The 14917-nt window shown below is 41.0% G+C and overlaps 2 protein-coding genes across 6 annotated transcripts; one reads left to right on the forward strand and one right to left on the reverse strand.

Annotated features, from left to right (window-relative positions):
- Window positions 1-1815: 1815 nt before the first annotated feature.
- Window positions 1816-6251, forward strand: LOC116207656 (potassium transporter 11). Its single transcript, XM_031540706.1, has 9 exons — window positions 1816-2164; window positions 2559-2784; window positions 2913-3138; window positions 3594-3839; window positions 4059-4109; window positions 4211-4471; window positions 4570-4737; window positions 4846-5100; window positions 5191-6251. The coding sequence occupies exons 2-9, from the start codon at window positions 2650-2652 to the stop codon at window positions 6249-6251; spliced, it is 2403 nt and encodes an 800-aa protein (XP_031396566.1). The 5' UTR covers window positions 1816-2164; window positions 2559-2649.
- Window positions 6252-6648: 397 nt separating this feature from the next.
- Window positions 6649-14459, reverse strand: LOC116207655. Of its 5 annotated transcripts, none has more exons than XM_031540705.1 (9): window positions 14187-14459; window positions 10364-13255; window positions 10176-10256; window positions 9366-9518; window positions 8647-8810; window positions 8398-8545; window positions 7752-7874; window positions 7486-7573; window positions 6649-7141 (listed from the first exon to the last, which is right to left on the reverse strand). In XM_031540705.1, exons 2-9 carry the CDS (start codon window positions 13133-13135, stop codon window positions 6966-6968), a joined length of 3705 nt encoding a protein of 1234 aa, XP_031396565.1. In that variant the 5' UTR covers window positions 13136-13255; window positions 14187-14459; the 3' UTR covers window positions 6649-6965. The 5 variants fall into 5 exon arrangements, with proteins under 5 accessions (XP_031396565.1, XP_031396564.1, XP_031396560.1 ...); XM_031540704.1 differs by having other exon boundaries at window positions 14192-14458; XM_031540700.1 differs by having other exon boundaries at window positions 10364-13328; window positions 14192-14458.
- Window positions 14460-14917: the final 458 nt, after the last annotated feature.

Consider the following 14917-nt stretch of genomic DNA (forward strand, 5'->3'; position numbering starts at 1 on the left):
TTATCCATGTCAAATGCAATTTAATCATACATATATACCAAACAACCAAAACTCCGGTTTTTGTTTTGTTTTACTGTGGATTAACTTTGCTCTCTCCAATTCTAATTTCTTACTTTACTCAGACCTAACAGGATCGTAATAATAATAAATGATGAAAAGAGGAAGCCGTAAGACATCGATTCTTCGGGTTCCAGTTTTCTCATTACAACGGGTGTTTGTTCTCCCTCCTTTTAAACCAGAAGAGATGCTCAAAAGTACTTAGCATAGAATACATCATGATATGAATGTATATATACCGAACGACTGATGTTCCATTTAGAAAGAAACAGTCGAGTATGTACTATTAAAAACTCAAAGAGTGGGCAGATGCACCTGTTATGATCGTTAAAAGTTCGGCCAATTAAACCGAGAGGGGCTGAGGAAAACCGAAGTGAAACTTTACATCGACGTGGCAATGGTAATAGTCCTCTGTTCCTATGGCTGCGCATACATAAAAAAGTTATATATACATATAATATATATGATCATTGAGTTGACCAACTTGCAAGTTCTCTTTTAGTATTTAACCCAACAAAGTCAACAAATGCAAAAAAGCTCTTCTAGAAAAAAAATAATTAATACATGATGCCATTAGCGTACAGTTTCTTTAAGCCCTCTTTACCGTTGAAATATTAAGGCCTGCTTCCCCTCCTCGTAAACAAGGGAAGTCCAAGTCGATCGAAGTACTGCGGTAGAGATTTCCCTCTCTTTGCATTGGACGACTACTGCCAATAGCCGCGCGTGCCGACACCCGCTCACAGTTAATCAACCACAGGAACATACATACACGCACCTTAATAATAATAATAATAATAACAATAAATAAAGAAAGAAGAAACTACGATTTTATTCCCCTTTTTCACTTCGTTTGATAGTGTAAAATCTCGTTGTCATAGCAAATTAATATTTAATTAGAAATCAAAAAATAGTTTTCAACTGTCGATCTAATACTAATGCATGCGAGTTTGATGAATGCATACTCTTTATTATATACAAAATAAAAACGAAGACAATATTATATATGATTAATAAAAAGGGTTAGTATAAAGTGAAGACTTGACCCTGAAAAAAAAATTATTGAAGTGACGAAGGGAGGGAGAGGGACCTCATAATGCACATATAAATTATAATATAATATTTACTCATATTATAAATCATAATATATAGACAAGTAAAGAGAAGCACGACACCTTCCCCAGATAACATCATCTCGTCCTCGCATTGTTTTTGTTACTATATATACGCCCCGACAAAAACTATAAACATTAATTGATGTTTAGCTTATAATTAACAACATTTAGGAAAAGGAAAGAATTAAAGATTGAACACTTTATGATGATTCACCCTTCTTTCTTTGTTTCTGTTCAGTCATTCATTCATTGATTGGAAGATCCTATTCAACATGAACAAAAACTCCAACCCATAAAAAAAAAAAAAGAGGCACTGTTTCCTGAACTCCAAACACCCTCCAATCCATTCCAAGCCCCCGTCTATTGCCTTCGTTTGGTTTTTGGTAAAATATCTGCTGTTTGGTTACTTTTTCGGTTACAATAAGAGATTCATGATCTAATACAAGAAATAAAAATAAAATCTAAATAAAGAGACACGAATAATCCGATTGATAAGAATCAAACTTAAAATCTCTAAATTATCAAATGGGAGTGTTAGTCACTGTATTAGACCCGTGCTCGCTGTTTAGTTACTTTGACATCTCCAAATTAACATTAACATATTCTACTCTCTCTCTCTCTCTCTCTCTCTCTCTCCCATCTGACTGTACAGTACAATTATCAAAGGAACCTCCTTTCCCTCTCTCTCTCTCTCTCTGGTTCTCTGCCTCTGAGTCTTGAGTGGCAGAGTTTTGTCTGCCAACTCCAGAGCCCTGTGATTGTGAGGTCATGTGTTTTGTTGTGGGTTGAGCGCTGAATAAAAAACAACAGAAGGAAGGAAGAAAGGGAAGGGAGGGTCTCTCTTCTCTCTCTCTCTCTTCCTCTCGTGTGTGTTTCTTGGGAATAGATTTTTGGGTTTTCTGGAGAATTTTAGGGAAGTACTTTGGGGGAAGAAGTTCTATTTTCTTTGGTTGATCCTGTGGGCTGAGGATGAGCTGGGCGGCCTGCCCCACCTGGTAAATTTTCTTCCAGAGCTAAACAGATTATCAATCTCTGTGCTGCTACTCCTCTGGCATGGCCTGTTCTTGACTTGAGCTCAGCTCCTCTATGTCTTTCTTTCTGTTGGGCAGCTTCGAATTAGTTGATTTTGCCGCTTTTGGTCTAGCTGATCAAAGTTTGATCTTAATTTCGATATAAGTGTCAAGTTTTTTTTTCCTTCTTCTTCTTCTTCTTCTTCTTCTTCTGATTTGTGATGATTCTCTCTGCAAGTTTTTTTCTTGTTGAATTTTCTCTTACTTGATCCTATTATTGCCGACCTCCTGACTCTACTTGACTGAACAATTAGGACTTCGTATAGCAAGTTTGACGTTTCAGATTTAAAAAGAGTCTTTGGGTCTTCGGATTTGTCAGGAAGGAATAGCAAATTGTAGCTGCTATCACCAGTCCAAATACAGGGATGAGCTTTTGGAGATAGAAGAAAGAGTCGATTAAGTTTGCAGAGATGGCTTCAACAGTTGAAATTTATGGAGACAGTGATGATACCAATAATAGAGGCAGCATGTGGGTTTTGGATCAGAAGCTTGATCAGCCCATGGATGAGGAGGCTGGTAGGCTCAGAAACATGTACAGAGAGAAGGTACAGTCAAATACACTATACTTACTGCTGGGCATTCTGAATCTTTGCTTGTTGGACTCTGACTTTCTTATTCTTCATTCGGTCTTCTGTTTCTTCTTCTTCTTCTTCTTCTTCTTCTATCTGGACAGAAATTTTCGGCTTTGTTGCTTCTCCGGCTATCGTTCCAGAGTCTCGGAGTGGTTTATGGTGACTTAGGCACGTCTCCCTTGTATGTCTTCTACAATACTTTCCCAAAGGGAATTCGGGATCCAGAGGATGTGATTGGGGCTCTTTCCTTAATTATATACTCTCTCACCCTCATCCCGCTCCTCAAATACGTCTTCATCGTCTGCAGAGCAAATGACAATGGTCAAGGTAAACATGCTTGATCTGTACAGGAATTGCTCGGCGATCTGTGGCTCTCCCTTTTGTTAACATGAATAATAGTTAAGGAGGATATGATCAAAATTGCTCAGCCATTTGCTCTTCTTTTCTTTTTTAATTTTCTAGTCATCATCATGATAATCCTCATTGCTCTTTATGATGTGTAAACTTTAGCGTAATGATCATCTCACTCACTCTAAGGCCAAAATGATGGCCTGTGATCTTTCATTCTCCGCCCAAAGCAATCTAATAAATGATTCACCGTTAGTTCCTTTGTGGAAATTCATTTATGTCCAATCAATAACTAACTGCTAGTCTCAGATAATGTCCATTTTATGCATGTTCTTGATTCCTGCTGCTTGAGTGACGGGTCATCTGTCCATCTAATTTTTATGTTCAGGATATATGGTAGGCACAAGTCATGACATTTTTTCCTAATGGTGCAGGGGGAACCTTTGCTCTATACTCTTTGCTTTGTCGACATGCAAAGATTAAAACCATCCCAAACCAACACCGGACTGATGAAGAACTTACAACGTACAGTCGCTCCACATTCCCTGAGAAATCATTTGCAGCAAAAACACAGAAGTGGTTGGAAAAGCACTCGTCCAGGAAAAATGGACTCCTCATACTCGTCCTCGTTGGCACTTGCATGGTGATTGGGGATGGAATCCTCACTCCTGCTATATCAGGTAGACATCTTGCTCCTTGACCTTTCTGATGCTCATCCCAGATGTAAAAACAAAGTGGGAAAGTTTCAGGTGGGACTTCCTTTGCTAGGTGTCTCTTTTCCTTTTGGATAATAATGTATGTGTCTCTTTAATAGGTCCAACAATAACCATTCGCTGTATATCTCTTTTGCGAGATAATTCAATCGACCTTCAGCAAATACTAACATGCCATCTTAACAGTTCTTTCTGCTGCTGGAGGGATCAAGGTGGACCATCCGCGAATGAGCAATGGTTATATGTCATATTCAGAATCTCTCTGTCCCTGTCTTTCAAGTGCAAGATCTCCTTCTCTTTTGAAATTTGACATTTCTTTGTTGTCTGCTTTGAAACAGATGTAGTCGTGCTTGTGGCTGTTGCGATCCTGGTAGGCCTCTTCAGCATGCAGCACTACGGCACAGATAAAGTTGGATGGCTTTTTGCCCCGATTGTCCTTCTTTGGTTCCTATTAATCGGAGGTGTCGGTGCATTCAACATATGGAAATATGACAGTAGTGTTCTGAAAGCCTTCTCCCCTGTGTACATATATCGGTATCTGAAACACGGAGGAAAAGATGGTTGGACCTCACTCGGAGGCATCCTTCTCTGTATAACAGGTAAGTTTGATTGTATCTCCCGATTTCATGGAATTATTCTTCCCATTGCTGGCAGCATATAAATTGATTAATCTATTCTTTGGTCTCGTTTCCAACAGGGACTGAGGCACTTTTTGCGGACCTGGCCCATTTTCCAGTTTCAGCTGTACAGCTTGCCTTCACAATAGTTGTGTTTCCTTGCCTTCTCTTAGCCTATTCGGGTCAAGCTTCCTACCTGATGATGAACAAGGAGCACGTCTATGATGCCTTTTATCGATCCATTCCTGGTCAGTTTTTAAAATTTAGAGTTCATTGGCAATAGCTGTACTTCTCAATTTCTCATCGAGTAATAGTGCATATTCCCCAACGATGCTAAATTACATCTTGTGTCACAGATGCCATATACTGGCCCATGTTTATAGTTGCGACTTTAGCTGCAATAGTGGCTAGTCAGGCGACAATTTCTGCCACATTCTCGATAATCAAGCAGGCACTTGCGCTTGGGTGCTTTCCGAGAGTCAAAGTTGTACATACCTCAAAGAAGTTTCTCGGACAGATCTATATTCCCGACATGAATTGGATCTTGATGGTCCTCTGCATTGCTGTGACCGCTGGTTTCAAGAATCAAAGCCAAATTGGAAATGCTTATGGTGAGTTGTCCTTCTTAGATCCCTTGAAATCATTCTTACTTCAAGTTCTCATACTTCATTGCCTAACGATTTTCCACTCTCTATAAACAGGTACAGCAGTAGTTATAGTTATGCTCGCAACAACCTTGCTCATGACTCTGATCATGATCTTAGTGTGGCACTGCCACTGGCTTCTCGTTCTGCTCTTCACTGGACTATCCCTGGGAGTTGAGTGCACTTACTTCTCGGCGGTGCTCTTCAAGGTTGATCAGGGCGGGTGGGTCCCGCTGGTGATTGCAGCGGCCTTTCTTGTCATCATGCATGTCTGGCACTACGGGACACTGAAAAGGTACGAGTTTGAGATGCATAGTAAGGTGTCAATGGCGTGGATTCTTGGGCTTGGCCCCAGCTTGGGACTCGTCCGAGTTCCAGGGATCGGGCTTGTCTACACCGAGCTAGCAAGTGGAGTCCCCCGCATCTTCTCCCACTTCATTACCAACCTTCCAGCGATCCATTCCGTTGTGGTATTTGTCTGTGTGAAGTATCTTCCTGTGTATACAGTCCCCGAGGAAGAAAGGTTCCTTGTGAAGAGAATTGGGCCCAAGAATTTCCACATGTTTCGCTGCGTTGCAAGATATGGGTACAAAGACCTCCATAAGAAAGACGACAATTTCGAGAAGAAACTCTTTGACAGCCTCTTCTTGTTCGTAAGGCTCGAGTCTATGATGGAAGGCTGCTCGGACTCTGACGAGTACAGTAGTTTATACGGCCAGCAGACACAGCAATCAAGAGAAGCCCTTCTACAGACAAACGCCACCTCAACCCTCTCCGATGTGGACCACACATTCTCATCAGAAAACCTCACAATCTCCTCAGAAAGCCCAATTGTGCCAGTTAAATCGCCACGCAGCAACACAGTATCATCGGCTGGTCAGTCAAGCAACCAAAATGAGATGGACGAGAGGGAGTTTCTCAACAGCTGCAGGGACGCTGGGGTGGTCCACATACTCGGGAACACTGTGATCAAAGCAAGAAGGGAGTCGAGGTTCTACAAGAAGATAGCCGTCGATTACATATACGCGTTCCTTAGGAAGATTTGCAGGGAGAACAGTGTCATATTTAATGTTCCCCATGAGAGTCTGTTGAACGTTGGGCAAGTATTTTATGTATGATCTATGATTCTTTCGTGCTGCAGCAGCTAGTAATAGTCTGTCGTGTTCTTTCCGCTCGAAATCAGCAGGAAACTGCCGTTCTCGGAGTGATAACCTTTTCTGCTAGAGACTCCTGTAAGTAGAAAATACATCTTTTGTATTTTTCAGAGGCAATATAAGCAGATGCTGAGCATCACTGTCTATTCATCACGATGGTTAAATTATTGTCATTCTTTGCTAAGATCTTAAGGTTCAACAAACCTTACCGCATTTCAGTTCTGCCTTTGTTTTCCACGTCCGTAAAAATAAATAACTCTAAGTTGCACGGTGTCCTTTTCCTGGAATCCAGGGGGAGAGGGTTCTAAATTTATACCGTCTAATATTTTACGTCACTGCAGCTAGAAATAAAACAAAATAATAGGAAAACATTCATATTCCATTAATAAGGGGTATCATATATGATTTATAAACAGAGCGTATGTATAGTCATATCCATATGAATACACAATCAATAGATGTACAAAGAGACCAATGTCTCATGGTCTGGGACACATTCACACCTTAGACTAATTCATAAAATATGAAAAAGCACGGGATGCTACTGCTTCCCATTACAATACCCACAAATCTCTCTTGATTGTACATAATATCGACAAGCACGTACTGCTCCAACTTGCAGTACAGTGAACCGCAAAAATTGAAGAAAGACAACAGTGCGATGAATAGGGGGATTGATTACTTGGGTGGCTTAGACTGTGCTGCAGTTGACATAACACGCAAGCGTCTTGCGATCTCGGTAAAGCAAGGCCGAGCCATGGGATCTGGGGCCCAGCACTGTTCCATGAGCAGTCTCCATTCAGGGTCACAGTAGTTTGGCACAGGTGGCCTCAATGTATTATTCACAATGCCCCCTACAAAAACAAAGCAGGATATTATATACTCCCGATATTTTAACCATTTTGACTACACCAAATAAGCAAAAAGCGGCATAGCTGGAACATAAGCTATAGGAATGCGAGTTATTTGACAAAATTAAGTCTTCCCACTAACAAACGTTCCATTTGCTGACTAATTAAACCATGTACGTCAGAGTTGCTCAAAGCTGCTGACATGGAAAGCAAAGTTCTGGCATTCAGCACTCAACAGCTAAATGACCATATATATAGGCACACACATATATCAGTTCAACAAGGAGAATCAATGACAACAACCCAACTTCAAGCAACTGATGTGAGGTAGAAGAGGTTGAACAAACCTATGATTGCTCCATAATGCATGTTAGCATACGGCTCTTCACCAGTGAGAATTTCCCAAAGGACAATACCAAATGAGAAGACATCAACCTGTGCATTTGCCAAGGTCCAATAAGATACTCCAAAGTAACATGGATTTCTAAATGACCCAGCAATTACCAGAAATAATACTAGTCTCCTCATCACCATCAGAGGAGATGCAAATACGACAGAACCAGAAGCCCCACAAAGGCGGTATATGCTGTTACAAAATGGGAGGAAAACTTACCTTTTCAGAAACCTTATTGCTGCTGCCATTTAGAAGCTCAGGTGCCATCCATGGAAGGGTTCCTCGGACACCACCAGTAACCAAGGTATTCCTTTTAATCTTTGACAGGCCAAAGTCACCCACCTGTTGCAAACCATAACTTACATATCTCAAGTTGGAGAAACATTGAGCTAGAGTAAAAGGGACCTTTTTGTTTGCCTTTTTTAGGATATCTTGGGATTTTGGGATGTATTTGGTTCTTCATCCTTTATCTAGTTGCAGACTGTTGTGACAATTAGTAAACGGTACTTCCTTGTTCCAAACTACATCTCTGCCTAGTCATTACTACATTGAACTTGTACGATTTTAAATGGCGGCAACATGCCCAATCTTATAATTTATTTTGAAACCATAGATTAATTTGCAATGGGTTCTTGTTTGGTAAGAAAACCAGCTTTCCATTTTAAAACATGTAATTGTATAGCAGTTAGGACAATCGTTAAGTTCCTACAAGTCTACACGCATGTCCAAGTTTTCCCCATCTCTGTTTTTCAGCATAAGAAAAAAGAATAGAAAAAAGTTTCCTCAATTTTCTGGAACCAAACAGAGCATAGTGACACAATATATGAATATAAATACAACCCTAAATGCCAACTGAATTAAGTACCTTGCAAATGGGACGAGCTGGATCTTTCAAGTTAACCAGCAAGTTGTCGCACTTTAAATCAAAATGCACAATGTTCTTTGAATGCAAATATTCCATGCCGAAAGCTGCATCCATCGCAATTATGAGCCGCTTCCGACGATCTAGGTGCCTAGAAATCCACAAAAGGAAGAGATAAGATTGCGATTGATGTTTTCAATAGTATTTCATGAATTTTCGTGATACACATAACTACTAAAAGAATGAGTTTACCTGTCCTTGCACAGTAAAACATGCCTAAGAGAGCCATTGACCATGTACTCAGTTACAGTGGCCAGTGTTCCTCCAGGACCATCCTGCACTACCCCGTAAAACGCCACAACATTGGGATGATGGAGCTTCGAAAGAATATCAGCTTCCCGCCAGAACTCCACAGTCTACCAGATATTACTGATATCAGTTATTCATTTGCATGTATGTGCATAAAAGATTTCAACGAGAGCATTTTATTCAGTATGAATGAGAAAAACTAGTAGAGAATAGGGTGGATGAAGAAACTATCCCAGCAACTGCCCATAAATAATACTGCATTTTGGGCAATAACTCCCAAAAGGATACTGATGCAATCTAATGGGCAAGAAATTACAGAAAACGAACATATTTCTCCAGATTTCATGAAATAATTGCTGAATTGTTCCCTAGCTATGACCTTAAAAAGGTCTTAAGAACCCTCTCCAGAGCTGTTATAAGCTAAGCTAATCTCTGAAGGACACTGATGCAATCTTAAGAACTCCCAGAAGGACACTGATGCAATCTAATGGGCAAGAAATTAGAGAAAATAAACATATTTCTCCAGATTTCATGAAATAATTGCTGTATTGTTCCATAACTCAGAACTTAAAAAGGTCTTAAGAACTCTCTCCAGAGCAGTTATAAGCTAATCTGAATGTTATAGCATGGCCGATGTAGAAGCTGCATGATACGAAACTCACCAATCTTTCTTGCTCCGATGAACGACCTGTGAAACAACTTTTTTTAATGCGTTTGATTGCAACATCAGTTCCCCTCCATTTTCCATGATAAACAGTTCCAAATGTGCCGGAACCAAGCTCCTTCAACTCTTCAAGATCTTCATTCTTGATAATCTGAAATCCATTCAACAAATAACCAAATGGGTCAAACTTCATTGAACAAATAACCAAATGGGTCAAACTCCATACATAAACCTTTTCAGACCAATGATCCGACTACAACAAATCAAACAAGTCATGACTAGCTAATTTTGTATTTTTCTATCTTATCTCCAGTTCCCACTCCTATAAGTATCAGCCGACTAGGAAATTGCTGCAAGAAACTATTACCTAAAATAAGAAACCCTGTATTAATATGATTGAGCACCAAAGACTGCTGGATCTGACCATATGTTGAGCTGTAGTAGTATTACTATGATGACCCCCAACAATTGAATGCTCAATTTAGCTCGAGAAACATATGTAATAAAATTCTCTCTGACAGTAATAAATTCTAGTATACGTTAAAACTGCAACGAAATTGGAAAGTATACTGTAGATGCTCTTATACTTAAATTTAATATATTAAGTTCCTGTCTCCCGTCTCAATTAATTTACCAGAGAAACTGAACAACAATTTGATAGAACATACATCCAGTGCACATATATACTTCTCTCTCTCCCATCCAGTAAGAAGTAATTAGACAGGTTGCAGACAATGTTCTTTTCTTCCCCGTAATTGTCTAGATAAAAATAACAAATTATCAAAAGACTAAGATTCAAGCGCCATACCTGCAGGGTACTGATATCAATATCAGCCTGAGAAAGATCAACTAGAGGAACCCCATTATTCTGAATCTCAGACTTCCCATCCTAGAAGTAAACAAATAAAAAAGAGCACGTGAGGTGGGGACCAGCCCTTTTTGCCAGCAAAATGTTAAGAATAGAGCACCATTGGAAATAAAATTAATGAGCCGCACCTCATACTCTGATTCTGGTGTTCTTGGGTTCATCACATCCAAAACGCTTTCAGTTCCCTTGAGCTGAGAAGCACTATAGTCTGTCTGCATAGTCCTGGTGCTGGGACCTGTGATAACAGTGGACACTTGCTGAATATCTTCAACATAGCGGGAGTCCACATGGCTAAGATCAGCCTTCAGAGGCGGGTAGCTGTAATCGACAGGAGCCCTTTCTTCAACATGAGTGAGTGGGGATGAGAAGCCCAAGTGATCCTGGTCCATGAGAGAAACATCTCTACGGACAAACTCATTTTGAGCCAGATTCCGGAAGTAAGACCAATGTTTCGGTTCATGATTCTCCATATTTAAACTCAACCCAGCTCCATCACCATGCAGGGCATTAATATTAGGCAGATTCTGAGAAAGTCTTGCCACTGAAAATATATCAGAAAGGATATCCCGAGGAAACCGGTCATTAATATCAATCAATATGTCCCCTTGCTCCCGATTGCTAACATTGACTGTGGGGTCCCCACGAGACACAACCGGAGCTGGTTGCTGTGGTCGCACATGTGACTGCTCACGATCCTTGGCAAGGTTCCCATTGTTCTTGTCAGAGGCAATCTCTTCCCACTGGAATTCAGTTGACCTCAACAAAGAATCATCATGAAGCTTACCAGTGGTCATTTGACTTGATGTATGGAGACCGGATGCCTGTGTAGTTTCAGGCTCCAGTCTTTTCATAGTTTCAGCATCTCTGTGTCTCTGAAATTGCTTAGTGCCGTCTTGAATAATAGATGCATTCCCATATGAGCCAGCCTGCTCAGCTTGAGAAGCCACAACGCCTTCTTGCAAGTTGTCAACAGCATCTGAAGTCACCTGAGAATGATCAGAGAGCACTTGGCTGATCAGAAGCTGAGGATTCATAGAATCATCAGACTTTGACAAACGATTCTGCTCTAACTGCTCTCTTGGTATGCGTTCGGAATGGAAGACCCGTTGTGGCATGGCAGTTGGCTCTAAATAGCTGAGATCCGTTGGATCAGAAGTGAAAATGGGATTAACATCTCCAGGGGCCATTGAATGCTTTACAGGTTCCAACTGGTTCTTATTCACAATCTTAGTGGTTGAAGGGGTCTTCACCTCAGCTGTAGGTTGAGCAGCAGATGCTTCTTCTCTAGACGCATATTTTGGAATCAATCCATCATTTGCATGCAAAGAAACGCCTTCATGTGAAGTCTCATTTATCTTTTGGCGCGAGCCCTCCCTCTTCATTTTTGCATCATCAAACAACATTTCTTTCTCTTGTGATTGAACTTTATCAGCTTCAGTTAACTTTTTTGCTGAGCTATCCTTTTTAAGTCTCCCTTCCCCTGCAGACACCTTATCCTGCATCTGCTGCCCAATTAGCTGATGATGTTCTTCACCCACACCAACCCATGAAACTGGAAGTCCATGAAGAGGCACTTGAATGAGATTTTCTCCATTTGCAACATAATTAGAAGAGCGTGATCCTGGACCATGTGGCAAAGACTCAGATGAGGAAGCAGTTCTCTTTCCTTCCACTTGCGAGAAGCTCTCCCGAAGTTGAGGCGCAGACAGAGGATGGTGTTGGAGCCCTCCGGCCCCGAGGTTCACATTCTCTCTCTGGAAAGATTGTAAATTAGATCCTTGAGAAAAACCTGCAGAACTTGAGGACAGAGGTTGGGAAGATTGAATCGTAGATGAAGGTATACTTCCAACAAATTCTCCTCGTATCTGATTCGCATCTCTATCGGCATTCAGATTGGCCAACTCATCCAAGTTAGTCCTAGAAGCAATTGAATTCCTTCTTGAGCCTATATCCATTCCATTCACAGCCACCACATATTGCATCTCAGAATCCCCCTCAGTGCTCCCAACACCAACCTGGGCATCCTCTAAATCACTGCTAGAGAAAAGGAACATCCGAGGCTTCTGCGACCCTCCATCTTCCAACACATTACACTCCTCCATCATGTTCTGGAGATCCTCATCACAGGATACAGAGACCAATGCATCGAGATCCTCGCCTGGAAGCTGATACTTAATTGTTTGAGCTTCATTAAAAATTGCCACGGTCTTCTGCATGAGCTCCCGCCAGGAAATATCCCTGCTTATCCGGATAATACGCGTCTCACCTCCAACATACCTAAGCTTTCCATCACTCGGGCGAGGCAGAATTTTGCCACCAAAGCTGCAGAGGAACTTGATTCTTGAACGACTATCATATGCTCCAGATGGAGCGCTGTCAAGGACTCTACTGCTACCATTACCATTATTTCTCGAGGCAGCTCTTGGCATTGACTGCGTTGAATCACGGTAGCTTTTGTCTTCTTGGACAGAAGAACCCTTCCTTTCATAATCAGAAATGGAACCCTTTTCTACCGAGTTTACCACAGAGATATCTGATCCACCTTCAGAACCTGCATGGGAAATACCCAGGATGGCCTTTAGATCCATGTATCCCGTCATGTTACTAGGATCCCCGTAAACTGTTGGAACAGGTTGCTGTCGAGGGTTCACCCTTTCTCGCATGAATTCAAGAGCAAACTCCTCACCAGTCTGAATGGAATAATTCAGAACAGGTCTAGCTCCAACAGACATGTTATAGTCCGGGGGCCTCACATTGGTGTTGATGTTACTAGATTGATCTATGAAAAAGCTTTGATTGGCAGAGCCCAGCCCCTCATTTCTGGCCTCCAAATTACTGTAACGGACTTGTTCAAAGTTCCGCGTTGGATCTATTGGCCCTTTACCTGCATTTCTCTCCATCTACTTCAACTTCTTATGGAGAGACACCCAAAGGGGAGATTCATGAACTCAAATCTAGTAAGACGGGAGCTTTACTGGGAACCAACATCAGCACGACAAGCTTCAAAGCACCCTCTTTCTCTGCATAAATCATTTGCAACGGACCAGGAAAAGGCCAACAAGCAATCAGTGACTTCCAAAGCTGGGAAGAGATCTGGATGCACAAAAAGATAAGCAAATAAACCAATCAAAATATTATTGCACAATTGAATCCTCTTGCACTGACTGGAATCAATCAAAACAGGCAAAAACCCTGAACTTAAATCTGCCAAAAAGATTTCACTTTTGTCACAAAATGTTAGGATTAGATAAAGAAAACCCCATCCAATTCCGCGCAAAATGCTGCGTTCGGCTATGCACAAATCAGTTGCCTACTAAGTTGTCAAATGTATGTTAAAAGCAAAACCATCGAATCAAATAACCTGGAAAGAAAGAAGAGAAAAAACAAAAAAGGGAATCTCTTCATCTTTCTCCTCAGTATCTATATCTGTATTGCCAGTTTCATTTTGTTTTTTTTCCCATAAAAGCAAGAATGAAACTGGAAATCAGGCACATCATAAGCTTTAAGAAGCAAATCCAATCAAAATTCTGTTTTTAGGTTTAAATAAATATAAATCAAAAGGTCTTTTAACAGCCAAAAAAGCACGTAGACAACCCAATGGACAGAAATGGAATGACTGGCAACGAGAAGTTACAGAAATCAATCTCAAAACCCAAAACATAGCTCCGGATCATTTGACCAAGGAGATGTCAAACAGCTCAATCTACGAAGACAGACCACAATCGGACCTGAACTCCCACGGATTAAGCTTCCGGGCAAAACAAGTACCCCCACCGAAACCGATCTAAGCAGGTATACCCGACTTCATCAGAAATACTACTGCTGAAGTAGGAATCAAACCCAGCGAGCAAAGGGAATCAAGATCGAGCCCGAAATCCAAATCAAAGCTCGATCGAGGAGAATAAAGAAACCCAGAAAGCTCCTCGATCAGATTCAAGATGACTTTTTTACCTTACCTGGATTGGACTGGATGGAACAAACAAAGACTGGATTTCTTATTTCCAGAACTGCTCCTCCCCCTTCATCTGCTACCAGCTGGTCGCATGTAGTCTAAAAGTCCCACTGGGTTAGCAGGGCACCAATTTCGCAAATTACCTTTCATCTCTCTTCCGAGCCGAGCTGCGGCTGCGGCTGCTCTCTCTGTGGACACTCTCTCTCTCTCTCTCTCTGTGAAGTCCGAGCCGAGCTGCGGCTGTTCTCTCTGTAGACTCTCTCTCCCCCCCTACCTCTATACCCTCAGCCTCAATCAACTTCTCCATTTTCCCGTCTAATTTTCTTCCATTTTCTTTTAATAATTTTTATTATCATTTTTCTACTTTCTTTAATTAATTAATTAATTAATTAATTAATCGACTGCTTCAAATATTACTGAACGTGTTACAATTAATAAACCGTGCTCCAAAAAAGCAAAATTTATATGCAGCGCAAGTATTTAAATTAGGCTAGAAGCACATCAAGATCGAGCCTACAAAAATTAGTTTGTGAAATATTAGTCGAAATATCTCTCGATCTAATCGAAAAAGTAAACATATATGTACATAGAGAGAGAGAGAGAGAGAGTCTCTCCCCTTCTCTTTTTAGTTGATTGATTGACTGTGGTTTATTAGCGAGGACATGATATGATACACTGAATCGCGAATATTCCGGTCGATTTTTTTAGGAGCATTATTCGACGTCGTAAT

This window comes from Punica granatum, chromosome 5, assembly GCF_007655135.1.
Source record: "Punica granatum isolate Tunisia-2019 chromosome 5, ASM765513v2, whole genome shotgun sequence".
Classification (NCBI taxonomy): domain Eukaryota; kingdom Viridiplantae; phylum Streptophyta; class Magnoliopsida; order Myrtales; family Lythraceae; genus Punica; species Punica granatum.

Coding starts and splice junctions, on each gene's coding strand:
- LOC116207655 (XM_031540705.1), bottom strand. CDS start 13,135: ATGGAGAGAAATGCAGGTAAAGGGCCAATAGATCCAACGCGGAACTTT. Junction 10,257..10,363: donor CACCAGAATCAGAGTATGAG/GTGCGGCTCATT, acceptor GTTTACTTCTAG/GATGGGAAGTCTGAGATTCA. Junction 7,574..7,751: donor GCAATAAGGTTTCTGAAAAG/GTAAGTTTTCCT, acceptor GCAAATGCACAG/GTTGATGTCTTCTCATTTGG.
- LOC116207656 (XM_031540706.1), top strand. CDS start 2,650: ATGGCTTCAACAGTTGAAATTTATGGAGACAGTGATGATACCAATAAT. Junction 2,785..2,912: donor GAAACATGTACAGAGAGAAG/GTACAGTCAAAT, acceptor CTATCTGGACAG/AAATTTTCGGCTTTGTTGCT. Junction 4,738..4,845: donor CTTTTATCGATCCATTCCTG/GTCAGTTTTTAA, acceptor CTTGTGTCACAG/ATGCCATATACTGGCCCATG.